The following is a 17,632-nucleotide window of genomic DNA, read 5'->3' as shown; positions in this document are numbered from 1 at the left end:
AACATATACAATCTGAACCTACTAAAATTCACAAAGTTAAAGTACCAGAAAATATACCTGTGATCGCCCCGGCACTGGTTCCACCAGTCTCAGCTGTCGTGTAAACCCGTGGTGCCTGCTCAATCCGTGCCACCTGCTGACCTCCAGGCTGCACCTGCTGCAATGCTGCCACTGCTGCCGGCTGCAACTTGGGACAAAAAGGCCTGATGTGCCCTGTCTCCCTACAGTGATAACATACCCGTGGTCCTGTCGACGAAACACTCCTCTTGGGACAACTAGCAACCCTGTGATCTCTGCTCCCACAACCGAAGCAACCTGCACCACTCGGCTTCTGCGTAGCCTCCCACTTCCTCTTGGTTCCCTGAGCATGCCTACCGCCCCTGCTAGAACCACCCTGCTGCTGAGCCTTACTAGGCTGAACTGCTGGAGTAACCGACACTGACTGTGCCCGAATATCCTCCTCAATCTCTGATGCAGTCTCAACCAGCTCTGCACGCGTAGCATAATACCTCCCTCTACAGTGTACTCTCAAATCATCCCGTAGAGCCCTCATAAACCTCCTGACCTGAGCCTCCTCAGACTCCAAGGCCCGACCCCCATAACATAGAAGTCGACTGAACTCCAAGTCCAGCTCCCGCACTGACCGTGTCCCCTGAGACAACTGAAGGAACTGCACCTCCAAACGATCCAATGCCTCTCTCGGAAAATACTTGCGGTTGAACTCCAAAACGAAGTCAGCCCAAGTCATCTCCCGCTGCACCCTCCTAGCAGCCACAGATCTCCACCACAACTCAGCATCACCACTCAAAAAGTAGACCCCTATGTCCACCCAGAACTCCTCAGGACATCTCAGAGTATGGAAGTTACGTTCCACTCTCGTCCTCCACGCATCTGCAGCAGTAGGATCTACACCTCCCGAAAACTGCTCGGTACGCAACCGACCCATCTCTGTCAACATGCTGAGATAACGAGCATGGACCCCCGCATCCGCAGCCACTGGCTGCCGCTCCTCCGCCTCCACTGGTGGCACTACCTGAGCCTGAGCCGGTACCACAGGTGGTAACCGCTCTAACAACTGTGCTAGCAAAGCCGCAACGTCAACACCAGGGACTCCACCCGCTGGGACCCCCACACCCGGGACCCTAGCATCACCGGCCACTGGAGCATCAACACCGCCCCCCCCTGCCACACTCACGGAATCCCCCGGAACACCCTGCGACTCGCCAACACCCTCAGCTGTCACACTCTGGCCCTCGGTCTCACTAACCGCTGGGGCCTGCCCCTACCACGACCACGTCCGCGACCACGTCTGCGTCCACGACCTCGACCAGCCACAACATCCTCTCTAACCATCTGTACTACCATGAACAGAAGGCTAAGCAAACAATTTCTATCATAACATAGAAACATAAACTCACCGTGGAATCACACACTCGGCTCGAAGAGGACGTTCTAGGACTCCATGCCACCCACAATTGACTAACTCACATAATCAATCAAGACATGCAATCCCAGACATCTACAGCACAAAGCCTAGTGAGCCCAAACCTAGAACCGTAAGGGCTCTGATACCAAAATGAAACGACCGACCCTTTTTTTTTTTTTTTTTAATAAATAAGTAATAAATATATAATAAAATAACTACAACTAATGGTCCCATACCCACTAGTCACCTAACCACAACACAACCAACAGCAGAAATAATAAAATCAATATCCAATAAATATTACACCAATAAATACGAATAACCAATATAAATTCCAGTCTCAACTAAAGATCCAAACATCATAAACCAAATAACCAGCAATCCTAAACAATGCTCTAAGACTCAACTCTAGCAACCTAACCATGCCAGATAACAATCAACCGAGTCCCTAGAACATCCTCCTCTTCATTGCCTGGATTCCACGATCACACTTTGCCTTTACCTGCACCACAAACACATATTGCAATGCATGAGTATTTTATAAACACTCAGTAAGGCGATCCTCCCATCTACTGGGCTATACACACAAGCTATAGAGTATCAGTAATCATCACACAACATTCAACACACGTCAATCACAAAACATGACTTAGCATCGACCGATGCCAAACTAGCATCGACCGATGCCAACTGGAGAAGCATCGATCGATACAGAAGCTGCATCGGTCGACGCAAGTATAACTTGCATCGACCGATACCCAGTCTGCATCGACCGACGCATGCTCGACGCACACGAAAAACCCTAGAGTTCATCGCGCCGTCCTCGCACTTGCATCGACCGATGCAAGGTATGCATCGATCGACGCAACATCGAGCACCGTGAATTCTCCGAAGCTTCTCGCCGGATTTCGTTCCTACAACCACAAAACTCAATCCCAAGCCAAAAGAAAGCTTCCTAACGTCCATAACAACAATCTAATACGTCTAACCACAAACAACAAGCAAATCACTGAATTCTCTAGCTTAGATAAGCCATGGTCCTGCACTTACCTGTGCCAAGACGAATCTAAACAAAACACAAGCAAGAACACGCTTCCAGGAACTCCTACAGCAATCCCAGCTACAGATCTCCTCAAGAAAACACCAAAACTCCAAGAAATCTCCAAGAACTCTTTCTCCCTTCTCTTTTCGCTCAAAAACGGCCACCCACGAATAATGAGACAAAAGGGACGAAATAAGGGTTTTCCCTTTCTCTTTTCCCCAAAACGCAGCGTTTGACTTAAGTCAAAGCGCACAGAATTGAGTCAGCATCGATCGATGCTCCTACTGCATCGATCGATGCACATCCTAAACCGGAATTCCGGTTCACGGATGTTACATAGATGTGGAGAGTTTAAAAGCCACTTATACCCATTTTGTCCCAAAACAGGCTAACACCAAGAAAACATTGCTTAGAAGCTGTAAACAGCTATGTTAGTGTTTAAGGGGTTAAAATGTGTCTTAATCCAATGCAACTAACTAATTATAAGAGTTAGAGATAGATGTGGAGAGTTTAAAAGCCACTTATACCCATTTTGTCCCAAAACAGGCTAAAACCAAGAAGACATTGCTTAGAAGCACTAAACAGCTATGTTAGTGTTTCTGGGGTTAAAATGTGTCTTAATCCAATGCAACTGACTAGTTATAAGAGTTTGAGAAAGATGTGGAGAGTTTAAAAGCCACTTATACCCATTTTGTCCCAAAACAGGCTAAAACCAAGAAAACATTGCTTAGAAGCACTAAACAGCTTTGTTAGTGTTTTTGGGGTTAAAATGTGTCTTAATCCAAGGCAACTAACTAAGTATAAGAGTTTGAGATAGATGTGGAGAGTTTAAAAGCCACTTATACCCATTTTGTCCCAAAACAGGTTAAAACCAAGAAAACATTGCTTAGAAGCTGTAAACAGCATGTTAGTGTTTATGGGGTTAAAATGTGTCTTAATCCAATGCAACTAACTAATTATAAGAGTTTGAGATAGATGTGGAGAGTTTAAAAGCCACTTATACCCATTTTGTCCCAAAACAGGCTAAAACCAAGAAAACATTGCTTAGAAGCTGTAAACAGCTTTGTTACTGTTTATGGGGTTAAAATGTGTCTTAATCCAATGCAACTAACTAATTATAAGACTTTGAGATAGATGTGGAGAGTTTAAAAGCCACTTATACCCATTTTGTCCCAAAACAGGCTAAAACCAAGAAAACATTGCTTAGAAGCACTAAATAGCTTTGTTAGTGTTTTTGGGGTTAAAATGTGTCTTAATCCAAGGCAACTAACTAAGTATAAGAGTTTGAGATAGATGTGGAGAGTTTAAAACCCACTTATACACATTTTGTCCCAAAACAGGCTAAAACCAAGAAAACATTGCTTAGAAGCTGTAAACAGCTATGTTAGTGTTTATGGGGTTAAAATGTGTCTTAATCCAATGCAACTAACTAATTATAAGATTTTGAGATAGATGTGGAGAGTTTAAAAGCCACTTATACCCATTTTTATTAGAGAGTAAGGAGGAAGAGAGAGGAGAGGCCGGTAAGGCCGAGCCTTGAAGGAAGAGGAGAAACGGCCGGTAAGGTCGTGTACACCAAGAGAATGGCCGGTGAGGCCATGGGAGGCATGAGAGCGGCCAGTTAGGCCGTGAACAAGAGAAGAAAGGCCGTGAAGGCCCATGGAGGCACATGTGAGATGTGCCAATCTCGTGTCCGTACGGTCAGCCTTCCCTTATGTCCGTACGGTCGTGCCTTTAGGGCTGCTCTTGGTCCATGAGATAGAAAGGCCGAGTTTGAGAGGCTTGGGAGAAAGGAAAACGAGGCCTTACAAGGGAGAGAGGCCCATAAAGAAGAAGAAAGGAAATCCTGTAAGACTTTGTAGAATAAAGAAGAGAATCAAGAGAATGGATATAGGTTTCGGTAGACAAAGAGAATGAGGAAGGAGAAAAGATTAGGTTTTCTTATTCCATGAGAAGCAATAATACAAGGTGGCTATGAGCCTATTTAAGGAAACACAAACTAGGGCTACACCCTTGACCGAGACACACAAGTGGGATAGGGACATTAGGAGAGAGACACACTACATCCCAAGGTGAAAGCGACAGCCCATCCTTACCAAACATGTGACTATTTCCTTCCCTTCTCTCTAACGGTTATAATGTGCTTCTCGATCCTTCTAGTGGGCTTCAGGCCTCCTCTCCATTCCTTATCACTAGAAGACTCGGCCATTTCACCACACTTGTACGGACAGCCCATATTCAACACTCGTACGGACGGCCATGGCTGCCTTAGGCTTATTCTTTTGATCAATACTCCCCCTCAAGCTTAGCCTAATGAAATGGCTAAGCTTGGAACCCGTGAAGCAGCACCTCATTAAAAACCTTGACTTAGAAAACCTCATGGGACAAAACCAAGTCAAGGGAAAAAGAGTGTGCTGTCCACGGATTAGAGAAGCTTGATCATGGCCGCGTAATGTCTACAAGTCCAAGTTTGCTATAGATGTGATCACAAACCTTGGAGCTTGCAGACTTGGTGAAGATGTCAGCTAGCTGATCTTGACTCCTTGTGTGGCATGGTAACACCACTCCTTCTTCAATCTTCTCTCTCACCTTGTGGCAATCGCTTTCTATGTGCTTGGTCCTCTCATGAAAGACCGAGTTTGTGGCAATGTGGATGGCCGCTTCATTGTCGCAATGCATGGTTATGGGCTGCTTTGTTTCGATGCCTAAGTCCTTGAGTAGACCCTTCAGCCATGTCATCTCGTTAGTGAGCTTCCTCATAGCTCTATACTCGGCCTCGGCGCTAGAGCATGAAACCACCTTTTGTTTCTTAGACCTCCATGTAACCATGTTGCCTCCAACGAACGTGCAGTACCCAGTAGTGGATCTTCTATCCAGCGTGTCGCCATTGTAATCCGCATCACAGTAGCCAACAATCTCGGTGTTGTCATTCTTGCCCATCCAAATACCTTGACCCGGACTGCCCTTGAGATAGCTTAGGATCCTCTCGACTTGACTCCATTGGTACTTGCTTGGTGCCTTCATATGTTGGCTAACCTGATTCACAGCATAACATATGTCAGGTCGTGTGATAGTAAGGTATATTAGCTTACCTACAAGCCGGCGGTAGCGTGTGACGTCTAAGAATGGCTCGTCCATTGGTTCCTTAGGTCGGCCTTCTTTTTCCCGTAAGCTCTCCCCCTTTCGCTTGAGCTGGTAGTCGTCATCAAGTGGCGTAGCGACCGGAGACACACCAAGCTTGCCAGTCTCCTCTAACAAGTCAAGAGTGTACTTGCGTTGTGAGAGGAAGAGTCCTTCCGGTGAGCGACAAATTTCAATACCAAGAAAGTATTTGAGTTCCCCAAGGTCCTTGATGTCAAATGCCGACTTGAGGGAGTCCTTGGTGTCCTGAATGGCCGCCTTATCATCACCAGTCACGATGATGTCGTCGACGTATATGAGCACCACCACCCAACCAATAGAGGTGCGACGTGTGAAGAGAGTATGATCAGCCTCCGATCGCTTAAAACCATAAGTCTTGAGAGTAGAGCTTAGTTTGTGGTACCAAGCTCGTGGGGACTGCTTAAGGCCATAGATGGCCTTACGTAGCCTCAAGACTTTTCCGGGTGTAACCATGTCTTCAAGGCCGGGAGGAGGCGTCATGTACACTTCTTCATCAAGTTCACCTTGAAGAAAGGCGTTCTTCACATCCATCTGCCATAAGTCCCATGATAGGTTGACAGCAAGAGACAGCACAACCCGAACCGTATGGAGCTTGGCCACGGGTGCAAAGGTGTCCGTGTAGTCCGCACCATAGGTTTGGGTGAAGCCACGGGCCACTAACCGGGCTTTATGCCGTTCAATGTCACCATTGCTCAAATACTTTATGGTGAACACCCATTTGGAGCTAACTGCCCGCTTGCCTTGAGGAAGATCCGATTCGTCCCACGTATGATTCCGGATCATGGCGCCGGTTTCATCCTTGACCGCATCTAACCAAACCTGATGCTCCTTGGCTTCATCATATGTCTGCGGGATCCAATTGGCGTCAACTTGGCCAAAGAAAGCTTGGTGATCAGCAGGTAACAGCTCAAGGGAACAAACGGACTGGATGGGATGAGCGACGGCTTGACTGTTGTAATATACACGCTTGTTCTTCCAAGTGGAGGGGTCAGATCGAGGTCTGGTGCTCCGACGCAGGACTGGTGCAGGAGGTGGATCCGTCCTAGGCAACTCCGTTGACGTACCGTCCGTAAGAACCGTCTCCGTGTTTTCCTCGGTAGGAGCCGCTGCCGGAGCATGTGTGTCCGGTGTAGGGCCAGGAACAGGAACACCGGCTATGGGTAGGCCAGACTCAAGGGACACACTATCTTGGGCTGAAACATTGTTATTCGTATCTCCTTGGTCAGACCCACCGTCGGTAGGAGTTTGGCGTAGCATAGGCTGCACGACACCCGTTGGTGGAGACGGGTTGCCAAGGTGATCAAGAAGGAACCTTAGACTTGAAGCTCGGTCATTAGGTGAGTGAGAGAGGTCTTTAAGGTTGTTCCAGTCCTTCTTGTCATAGTAGCCCACATTCTCTAGGAACCGGACATCTCGGGAGACATATAGACGACTTGTGGCCGGATCATAACATTTGTACCCCTTTTGTGTGGTAGAGTAGCCAATGAACATGCACTTTGTACTCTTGGCATCCAGCTTACTCCTTTGTTCTCCTGGTACTAACACAAAACAAACACAACCAAAAACGCGTAAGTGATCAAGGGATGGTTTAAATTTGTTTAGTACTTCAAATGGAGATAAGTCATGAAGAACTCGGGTTGGTGTCCGGTTGATGAGATAGCATGCAGTCATCACAGCATCACCCCAATATCGTTTGGGAACACTAGAGTGGAACATGATTGCCCGCGCCACTTCCATGAGATGCCGGTTCTTTCTCTCGGCCACACCATTTTGTTGTGGCGTGTAGGGACAACTAGTTTGATGGAGAATGCCATGCTTGGAGAGATGTTCTTTGAACTTGCAACTTGTGTATTCTCCACCATTATCAGACCTAAGTACCTTAAGTTTTGCATTAAAATGATTAGTCACATAGTTTTGAAAGTTGACAAAGGCATCAAACACTCTATCTTTAGAAGGCAATAAGGTAATCCAAGTATATTTTGATTTTTCATCAATAAAAGTCACAAAATACTTGTTATTATCTCTAGATAGGCATGGTGAAGTCCAAACATCTGAGTGAACTAAATCAAAACAATTTTCATAAATAGTAGTTGACTTAGGAAAGATAGACTTGCAATGTTTTCCAAGAATACAAGGTTCACAAGTAGAATTATCAAAAGAAATATTAGGAAACATTAGTCCTAAAGCACGCGAATGAGGGTGGCCTAGCCTAGCATGCCACACCATATTCGAATCAACAACAAAACAAGACTTAATAGAAGATAAATTTGGATCGGTTTTCTCTAGGACATAGAGATCTCCACTCCCTTGCCCTTCTCCAAGAACCTTTCCAGTCTCAATATCCTGAAAATGAACACTGTTAGGACCAAAAATTGCATAACAATTCAAATCATTTGTGGCCCTCTTAACCGATAGAAGATTGGAGGTAAATGTAGGCATAAAGAAAGCTTTTGAGGTTTTATCAAAAAGTTTCAAGTCCCCTATCCCTTTTACTGGTATTTGATCTCCATTAGCAATAACAACATTCCCTAAAGCCGGTTTTATGTTGTCAATTAACCTAGGGTTGCTAATCATATGATGTGAAGCCCCCGAGTCAATAACAAGCGATTTACTAGGCTTAGAGGTAAAGAAAGAGATACCAGACTCCTTGAGTGAGGCAATGGAGCGGATGAGAGCCTCAAGGTCTGACTTCCTCACCACATCTCCATAGGCTGCGGTCATGGCCACCTCATCTCCCTGCTTTGATGATCCGGCTCCCTTGTCGCTAACCGCTTCCTTTGAGAAGTTGGCTTTGAACTTGGCCGGCTTGAGATGAGGATGGAGAACCCAGCATTTGTCTTTCAGGTGGCCCCGCTTCTTGCAGTGGTCGCATACCCACACCTTCCTCTCCTCTTGCTTGTACACTCCTTTGTTGGCCGTAGCAAGCTCCCCCTTACCGCTAAACAAATCAAGAGATCCTTGTTCTTTCTGAATTTGGGAGCAAATATCTTCAAAGGAGGGAAGCTTCTCTGCCCTTAGGATGTGCTTCAAGAGGTCATTGAAGGATGGGTTCAAGGTAAGGAGGAGTCCAAAGATCTTGTCTTGCTCCTTCCTTTCGTTTAGCACACTCGCCTCAAGTGTACTTGGCCGCAACATGTCAAGCTCGGACCATAGTGCACGGAACTTACCAAGATGCTTAGTGAACTCCACATCATCTTGGTTAAGGTCGTTTATGGCCTTCTTGACCTCAAAGACTCTAGTCATGTTAGAGACATTACCATACACGCCTTTAAGTGTTTCCCACAGTTCCTTGGCCGTCTCGCAGTATGAGTAGGCCTCAAGGATAGGCGTGTCCAGAGAGTTTTGGAGAACAGATAGGACAACTTGGTCTTCTTGGAACCATTTGGCCTTCCTCTCGCTCTCTTCCTCCGCTTCCGCCTCGGAAGCATCTTCTTCTTTGGGGTTTTGCTTTGGGACATAGTCGGACTCGACATGACTCCAAAGGCCACGACCTCCAAGGGCGGTTCTTGTGGTTCTTGTCCACAGCAAGTAGTTTGTCCCCTTTAGGACAATCGGTGAAACGATAGGCTTGGCGTTTTCCATGGTCGGATTTCTATGGACCGATGGATAAAGCTTTTACCCGGAGAATAAACAAAAGAATGCGAGTGAGAAGAAAAGAAGGAAAGGAGACTAGAGAATAGAAACAAGTAGAAGAATGAGATTAGACTGTAGAGAATCGAACAACCTGGCTCTGATACCATGTAAGACTTTGTAGAATAAAGAAGAGAATCAAGAGAATGGATATAGGTTTCGGTAGACAAAGAGAATGAGGAAGGAGAAAAGATTAGGTTTTCTTATTCCATGAGAAGCAATAATACAAGGTGGCTATGAGCCTATTTAAGGAAACACAAACTAGGGCTACACCCTTGACCGAGACACACAAGTGGGATAGGGACATTAGGAGAGAGACACACTACATCCCAAGGTGAAAGCGACAGCCCATCCTTACCAAACATGTGACTATTTCCTTCCCTTCTCTCTAACGGTTATAATGTGCTTCTCGATCCTTCTAGTGGGCTTCAGGCCTCCTCTCCATTCCTTATCACTAGAAGACTCGGCCATTTCACCACACTTGTACGGACAGCCCATATTCAACACTCGTACGGACGGCCATGGCTGCCTTAGGCTTATTCTTTTGATCAATAAATCCCACAAGGAAAAGGAAGGAAGGGATATTCACGTGAGCTTTTGGTTAGGTGAAGGAAGAGAGAAGTCGCTTTCTACTTCCTCTACTCGAGACAAACGGCCACAAGTCACTCTCATCTTCTATCTTCTCTCTAACGGTCATATGACCATGTATTCCTATATTAATGTGTAATCTCTCATATGTAACATATCACAACATTATTCAATAAGAGAAACCGATTCCCTCTCTACACCTCTTGTTCTTGTTCTTATCAACAATGTAGAGTGGTGTAGGATTAGCGGTTAGGGGCTGCCCTTAAGGCAGCCTATTCTCTTACCAAATCCCACCTAAACTCTTCTTATTTACTCTTTACTAAGCCTAGATTATGGGGAGTTCATCACAAGTTGATGTCCTCTCCTCCCCCTTGAGAATGAGTTAGTTTGTTGTGGGTAAAGGGGGATTCATTCACCAAGTGTTTGTCTACCCTCTCTTATGAGCTTTGTCTCATAAATCCCAACAATTTTGTCCCAAAACAGGCTAAAACCAAGAAAACATTGCTTAGAAATTGTAAACAGGTATGTTAGTGTTTATGGGGTTAAAATGTGTCTTAATCCAATGCAACTAACTAATTATAAGACTTTGAGATAGATGTGGAGAGTTTAAAAGCCACTTATACCCATTTTCTCCCAAAACAGGCTAAAACCCAGAAAACATTGCTTAGAAGCTGTAAACAGCTATGTTAGTGTTTCTGGGGTTAAAATGTGTCTTAATCCAATGCAACTAACTAATTATAAGAGTTTGAGATAGATGTGGAGAGTTTAAAAGCCACTTATACCCATTTTGTCCCAAAACAGGCTAAAACCAAGAAAACATTGCTTAGAAGCTATAAACAGCTATGTAAGTGTTTATGGGGTTAAAATGTGTCTTAATCCAATGCAACTAACTAATTATAAGAGTTTGAGATAGATGTGGAGAGTTTAAAAGCCACTTATTCCCATTTTGTCCCAAAACAGGCTAAAACCAAGAAAACATTGCTTAGAAGCTGTAAACAGCTATGTTAGTGTTTATGGGGTTAAAATGTGTCTTAATCCAATGCAACTAACTAACTATAAGAGTTTGAGATTGATGTGGAGAGTTTAAAAGCCACTTATACCCATTTTGTCCCAAAACAGGCTAAAACCAATAAAACATTGCTTAAAAGCTGTAAACAGCTATGCTAGTGTTTATGGGGTTAAAATGTGTCTTAAGCCAATGCAACTAAATAATGATAAGACTTTGAGATAGATGTGGAGAGTTTAAAAGCCACTTATACTCATTTTGTCCCAAAACAGGCTAAAACCAAGAAAACGTTGCTTAGAAGCTGTAAACAGCTATGTTAGTGTTTATGGGGTTAAAATGTGTCTTAATCCAATGGAACTAACTAATTATAAGACTTTGAGATAGATGTGGAGAGTTTAAAAGCCACTTATACCCATTTTGTCCCAAAACAGGCTAACACCAAGAAAACATTGCTTAGAAGCTGTAAACAGCTATGTTAGTGTTTAAAGGGTTAAAATGTGTCTTAATCCAATGCAACTAACTAAGTATAAGAGTTAGAGATAGATATGGAGAGTTTAAAAGCCACTTATACCCATTTTGTCCCAAAACCGGCTAAAACCAAGAAGACATTGCTTAGAAGCACTAAACAGCTATGTTAGTGTTTCTGGGGTTAAAATGTGTCTTAATCCAATGCAACTAACTAATTATAAGACTTTGAGATAGATGTGGAGAGTTTAAAAGCCACTTATACCCATTTTGTCCCAAAACAGGCTAAAACCAAGAAAACATTGCTTAGAAGCACTAAACAGCTTTGTTAGTGTTTCTGGGGTTAAAATGTGTCTTAATCCAATGCAACTAACTAAGTATAAGAGTTTGAGATAGATGTGTGTAAGATTTAAGGTAGAAAAATTTGAGAAAGAGGAAGAGTTTGAATTCGGACAAGGGTGAGAGGTGTAGAGTGTATGCGAGAAATTTTAATGCTATTGTCCAACGGTTAAAGAAAGAAGATTCAAGAACAAGAAATTTTAAGAACAAGAAAGAGAATGCGGAAGGGAGTGATGGAGATTTGAGGCAAGAACAGAATCAAATCTGCTCTGATACCATGTAAGATTTAAGGTAGAAAGATTTGAGAAAGAGGAAGAGTTTGAATTCGGACAAGGGTGAGAGGTGTAGAGTGTATGCGAGTGTAAAGGAGAGTAGAGAGGAGAAAGAGAGTTAAACTCTTTTCTTACTTTAATTAGAACATACTTACAAACCATATATAGAGCTATACAAAGAGGATATTCTTCCCTAGGATCCTATGTACACATTAATGGGAGATAGCGACATCTCCTTATTCCTACATGTGACTGAACCCTTGACTTCCCACTTGCAAGTTGCCCAACGGCTATAATAGAAGGATCTCGATGATAGGAGATCGTTGGAAGCTCTCCTTAGTGGATTGGGCTCATGAGATACGAGATGGCTTGGACAGCCCATAGGTTGTCGATTGTACGGACGTCCGTACGGTTGTACGGATGGTGGTGGCCAAGGTGGTGTGCCAAACTCATACTCCCCCTCAAGCTTGACTTAGATGACCAGGCAAGCTTGACAGTCTAGGCACCCACCTCATTAAAAACCTTAGTATAGAAAACCTCATGGGAAAAACTATACATAAGGGAAAAAGAGTGTAGGTGCCATGTGAAAGACTCATGGCCGAGTGAGGTCTATAAGGCCGAGCTTCGAGTGAATATATTCGCACACTTGGGGGCTTGCAGCTTTGGTGAGGATGTCAGCGAGTTGTTCCTTGCTCTCGGTGTGACATGGCAGGACAACTCCAAGCTTGATTTGCTCTCGCACCTTATGACAGTCCACCTCAATATGTTTGGTCCTCTCATGAAACACTGAATTGGTTGCTATGTGAATGGCAGCTTCATTGTCACAATGCATGGTGATAGGACTCGTGATTTCCACTCCTAAATCCTTGAGGAGTGCTTTGAGCCACATTAGTTCGGTTGTGAGTTTGCGCATGGCCCTATACTCGGATTCGGCACTTGAAAGTGATACGACCTTTTGTTTCTTGCTCTTCCAAGTGATCAGGTTGCCTCCAAGGAATGTGCAATAGCCAGTTGTAGAGCGACGGTCTCCACGGTCTCCAGCATAGTCAGCGTCGCAATATCCTACCAACTCGGTGTTCTTGTTGCGGCCCATCCAAATGCCTTGTCCCGGTGAGCCCTTGATGTATTTAAGGATTCGGTCGACCATGTTCCAATGATGGACAGTTGGATTCTTCATGTGCTGGCTCACCTGGTTCACAGCAAAGCAAATATCAGGCCGTGTTATAGTTAAATAGATCAACTTACCTACTAGGCGCCGGTAGCGGCCAACGTCCTTGTATGGTGCCTGCTCAAGCTCCCCCTGTCCTCCGGCCTTGTAGTTCTCTTCAAGAGGTGATGCCACTGCCTTTGAACCTAATTTTCCTGTCTCATTTAACAAGTCAAGAGCATATTTTCTTTGTGATAGAAATAAACCTTCCTTTGATCTACATATTTCTATCCCAAGAAAATATTTCAACTCTCCAAGGTCCTTAATATCAAAGACTGATTTCAAGAAGGTTTTAGTGTCTTGAATACCTACCGAGTCACTCCCAGTGATGATGATATCATCAACATACACTAGGATGACTACTATACCTTTGGTGCTTGGTGAGGTAAATAGTGTGTGATCAGCCTCGGATTTGCGAAAGCCTTTGTCAAGGAGGATTGTGCTCAGCTTGTGGTACCACGCCCTTGGCAACTGCTTTAGTCCATAGATGGCTTTGTTGAGCTTGAGAACCTTCCCCGGACCAATGGTGTCTTCTAGGCCCGGTGGTGGCCGCATATACACTTCATCTTCGAGCTCGCCTTGTAGGAAGGCGTTCTTCACATCCATTTGCCATAGCTCCCAATCAAGATTTGTGGCAAGAGAGAGAACCACTCGAACGGTGTGAAGTTTGGCCACCGGAGCAAACGTATCAAGATAGTCCTCCCCATACGTTTGCGTGAATCCCCGGGCTACAAGGCGTGCCTTATACCGTTCTATCTCCCCATTGCTCTTGTATTTGATAGTAAAGATATATCTTGAGGTGACTGCTCTCTTACCCTTGGGTAGGTCAGCTTCATCCCATGTGTGGTTTTGTATCATGGCCGTGTTCTCGGCATCAACAGCGTCCCGCCATACCTTATGGTCTTTGGCCTCATCATAGGTTCTTGGAATCCAGTGTTCATCAATGTGGCCAAGGAAAACTTGATGTTCCTTAGGAAAGTGGGCAAGTGAGCACACGGCTTGAATCGGATGAGCAATGGCCACATTGTTGTAGTAGACACGGGTGTTCTTCCAATTGGTAGGAGGATATTTGATGCGTTGACTGCGCCTTAGAGGGACTATGGTTCCAGCTTCCAGGTTGGCACAGCCTGGTGTAATGATTTCCTCAAGTGGCTCGGCCGGATCCTCGGTCGGCTCGTCAATGTTGTCTGCGGGTAGTTCAGTTGACTCCTCAGGCTGCTCGATTGGATCATCAGTATGGATGTCACGTTCAGGCTCGCGCAATGGTTCAGGGTGAGCTGGTGAGGTAGGGCTGGCCGGCTCGGTATTGATCTGATCGTTGTCAATTCCTAACCGCTCAAGAAGAACTCGGAGGTTGCGTGTTCGATCAGATGGTGAGGATGAGAGATTGCGTAGCTCATCCCAATTCTGTTCATCATAGAATCCTTGTGTCTCTATAAACTTGACATCGCGAGATACTAGGACTCTCCTTGTTGTAGGTTCATAGCACTTATACCCCTTTTGTGTAGTGGAGTAGCCGAGAAACATAGCCTTTGTACTCTTAGCATCAAGCTTGTCCCTTAGCTCACCTGGTCGCAACACATAGCACACACACCCAAAAACTCGTAAGTGATTAAATGTAGGTTTGTCCTTAGTTAATACCTCAAATGGTGACAAGTCTTTGAGGATCTTTGTGGGGGTGCGGTTGATAAGGTAACAAGCAGCTAGCACAGCATCTCCCCAAAATCTCTTTGGAACCCTTGTGTGGAACATCATAGACCTTGCTACCTCCATGAGATGCCTATTCTTCCTTTCAGCTACCCCATTTTGTTGAGGTGTGTATGGACTGCTAGTTTGGTGTAGTATTCCATGGTTGGCTAGATATTGCTTAAAGGCATGGCTTGTGTACTCTCCACCATTATCTGATCTCAAAATTTTAATCTTGGCATGATAGTGGTTAGAGACATAATTTTGAAAATTAGTAAAAGCCTCAAGAACTCTATCTTTAGAAGGAAGCAAAGTTATCCAACTATATTTTGATTTTTCATCAATAAAAGTCACAAAATATTTTTGATTTTCTCTAGATAAGCAAGGGGATGTCCAAACATCAGAATGAATTAAATCAAAACAATTTTCATAAATAGTACTAGAATTAGGGAAAACAGCCTTGCAATGTTTACCAAGAATACAAGCCTCACACTCCTCATTTTTAAAAGAAATATTAGGAAACATTAAAGATAAAGCTCTTGTGTGAGGGTGTCCTAGCCTAGCATGTAAAATAGAATCACTAGGTTTAATAATAACCGAATTAAAACAAGATGCAGTAGAAGATAAATTCAAGTCCTCAAGCATATAGAGATCATCCTTGGAACTTCCTTGACCAAGAACCTTACTTGTCTCAATATCCTGAAAATGAACATTGGTAGGACCAAATATTGCATAACAATTTAAATCAGTGGTGGCCCTTTTAACTGATAACAAATTAGATGTGAAATTAGGCATGTAAAAGGCTTTAGTTTCTTTATCAAATAATTTTAAATTCCCTATGCCTTTAACAGGAACTTTCTCACCATTAGCTATCACAACATTACCATTAGCAGGTTTAATATCACTAATTAGCCTAGAATCACTAATCATGTGGTGAGATGCACCAGAATCAACAATAAGGGGTTTAATTTTATTTGAGGCAAGAAATGTTTTACCGGAGGCCTCCTTTAGGGCCTTGATGAGGGCGTCGAGGTCTGACTTGCGTACCAGCTCCGAAGATGCCGCCAACGCCACTCCGTTCCCCTCAAGCGTCTGGCCACTTGGTGTTGAGGTCGCCGCCTCGCTCACCATGCTGGCTTGGTTAGCTCTAGGTCCACCTCGGCTTGTTCCTCCACGGTTTATGCGGAGGTGAGGGTGAAGGATCCAGCAACGGCTCTTGAAGTGGCCGACCTTCTTGCAATGTTCACACACCGGTGGGTTCTTGTCCTCCGGTTTGTAGTAGCCACGATTTGCGGAGGCCACCTCAGCTTTGTTGGCGGTCACTAGCTCCCCCTTGCCTCCAAACAACCCCATGGAACCATGTTCCTTTTGAATTTGGTTACAAACATCATCAAGACTAGGGAGCTTGTCCGACCGTAGAATATGCTTGATAAGGTCATTGTAGGAGGGGTTCAAGGTCAAGAGAAGGCCGAACACCTTATCTTGTTCACGCCTCTCATTCAGAATGGCCGGATCTATAGTCGCCGGCCGGAGCATCTCTAGTTCAGCCCAAAGGGACCTAAACTTCCCAAAGTGCTTGGTGAACTCCATGTCTTCTTGGTTGAGATTGTTGATAGCCCTCTTAATCTCAAAAATTCGGTTTACATTTGTAACATTCCCAAAAACATTCTTGAGAGTGTCCCACAAGTCTTTTGCTGTCTCGCAATAAGAGTAAGCTTCAAGTATAGGTGCATCTAGGGAGTTTTGAATGATAGCTAGGACTCCCTGATCTTCTTGAAACCACTTGTTCTTCTCATCCGCGACAAGATCCTTGCCGTCTTTGGTGGTCTCGCCACTAGGAGCTTCGCTCGTCTCAACATGGGACCAAAGTCCTCGGCCGCATAGGGCTGTCTTTGTGGTTCTAGCCCACAGTAAGTAATTCTCTCCCTTGAGAGTAACTGGAACAATGAGAGTTTTGGTAGTTTCCATGGAAAAAGATGAAGAGACCGTTGGTTAAAGCTATTGTCCAACGGTTAAAGAAAGAAGATTCAAGAACAAGAAATTTTAAGAACAAGAAAGAGAATGCGGAAGGGAGTGATGGAGATTTGAGGCAAGAACAGAATCAAATCTGCTCTGATACCATGTAAGATTTAAGGTAGAAAGATTTGAGAAAGAGGAAGAGTTTGAATTCGGACAAGGGTGAGAGGTGTAGAGTGTATGCGAGTGTAAAGGAGAGTAGAGAGGAGAAAGAGAGTTAAACTCTTTTCTTACTTTAATTAGAACATACTTACAAACCATATATAGAGCTATACAAAGAGGATATTCTTCCCTAGGATCCTATGTACACATTAATGGGAGATAGCGACATCTCCTTATTCCTACATGTGACTAAACCCTTGACTTCCCACTTGCAAGTTGCCCAACGGCTATAATAGAAGGATCTCGATGATAGGAGATCGTTGGAAGCTCTCCTTAGTGGATTGGGCTCATGAGATACGAGATGGCTTGGACAGGCCATAGGTTGTCGATTGTACGGACGTCCGTACGGTTGTACGGACGGTGGTGGCCAAGGTGGTGTGCCAAACTCATAATGTGGAGAGTTTAAAAGCCACTTATACCCATTTTGTCCCAAAACAGGCTAAAACCAAGAAAACATTGCTTAGAAGCTGTAAACAGCTATGTTAGTGTTTATGGGGTTAAAATGTGTCTTAATCCAATGCAACTAACTAATTATAAGAGTTTGAGATAGATGTGGAGAGTATTAAAAGCCACTTATACCCATTTTGTCCCAAAACAGGCTAAAACCAAGAACACATTGCTTAGAAGCTGT

At 44.3% G+C, this 17,632-nt stretch overlaps 1 protein-coding gene across 1 annotated transcript; it reads right to left on the bottom strand.

Annotated features, from left to right (window-relative positions):
• Positions 1–1,995: 1,995 nt before the first annotated feature.
• LOC147919300 (uncharacterized) lies at positions 1,996–16,791 on the bottom strand. Its single transcript, XM_087503927.1, has 3 exons — positions 16,075–16,791; positions 8,270–8,555; positions 1,996–2,003 (listed from the first exon to the last, which is right to left on the bottom strand). Exons 1-3 carry the CDS (start codon positions 16,789–16,791, stop codon positions 1,996–1,998), a joined length of 1,011 nt encoding a protein of 336 aa, XP_087360053.1.
• Positions 16,792–17,632: the final 841 nt, after the last annotated feature.

The sequence above is a fragment of the Camelina sativa genome, chromosome 20 (assembly GCF_030686135.1).
Source record: "Camelina sativa cultivar CO46 ecotype springtype chromosome 20, ASM3068613v1".
NCBI classification, from domain to species: domain Eukaryota; kingdom Viridiplantae; phylum Streptophyta; class Magnoliopsida; order Brassicales; family Brassicaceae; genus Camelina; species Camelina sativa.
Note: the sequence above shows the minus strand (reverse complement) of the source record. Positions and strands in the feature narration are given on the sequence as shown.

Coding starts and splice junctions, on each gene's coding strand:
- LOC147919300 (XM_087503927.1), bottom strand. CDS start 16,791: ATGGAAACTACCAAAACTCTCATTGTTCCAGTTACTCTCAAGGGAGAG. Junction 8,556..16,074: donor CGGAGGACAAGAACCCACCG/GTGTGTGAACAT, acceptor GGTAAGGGGGAG/CTTGCTACGGCCAACAAAGG.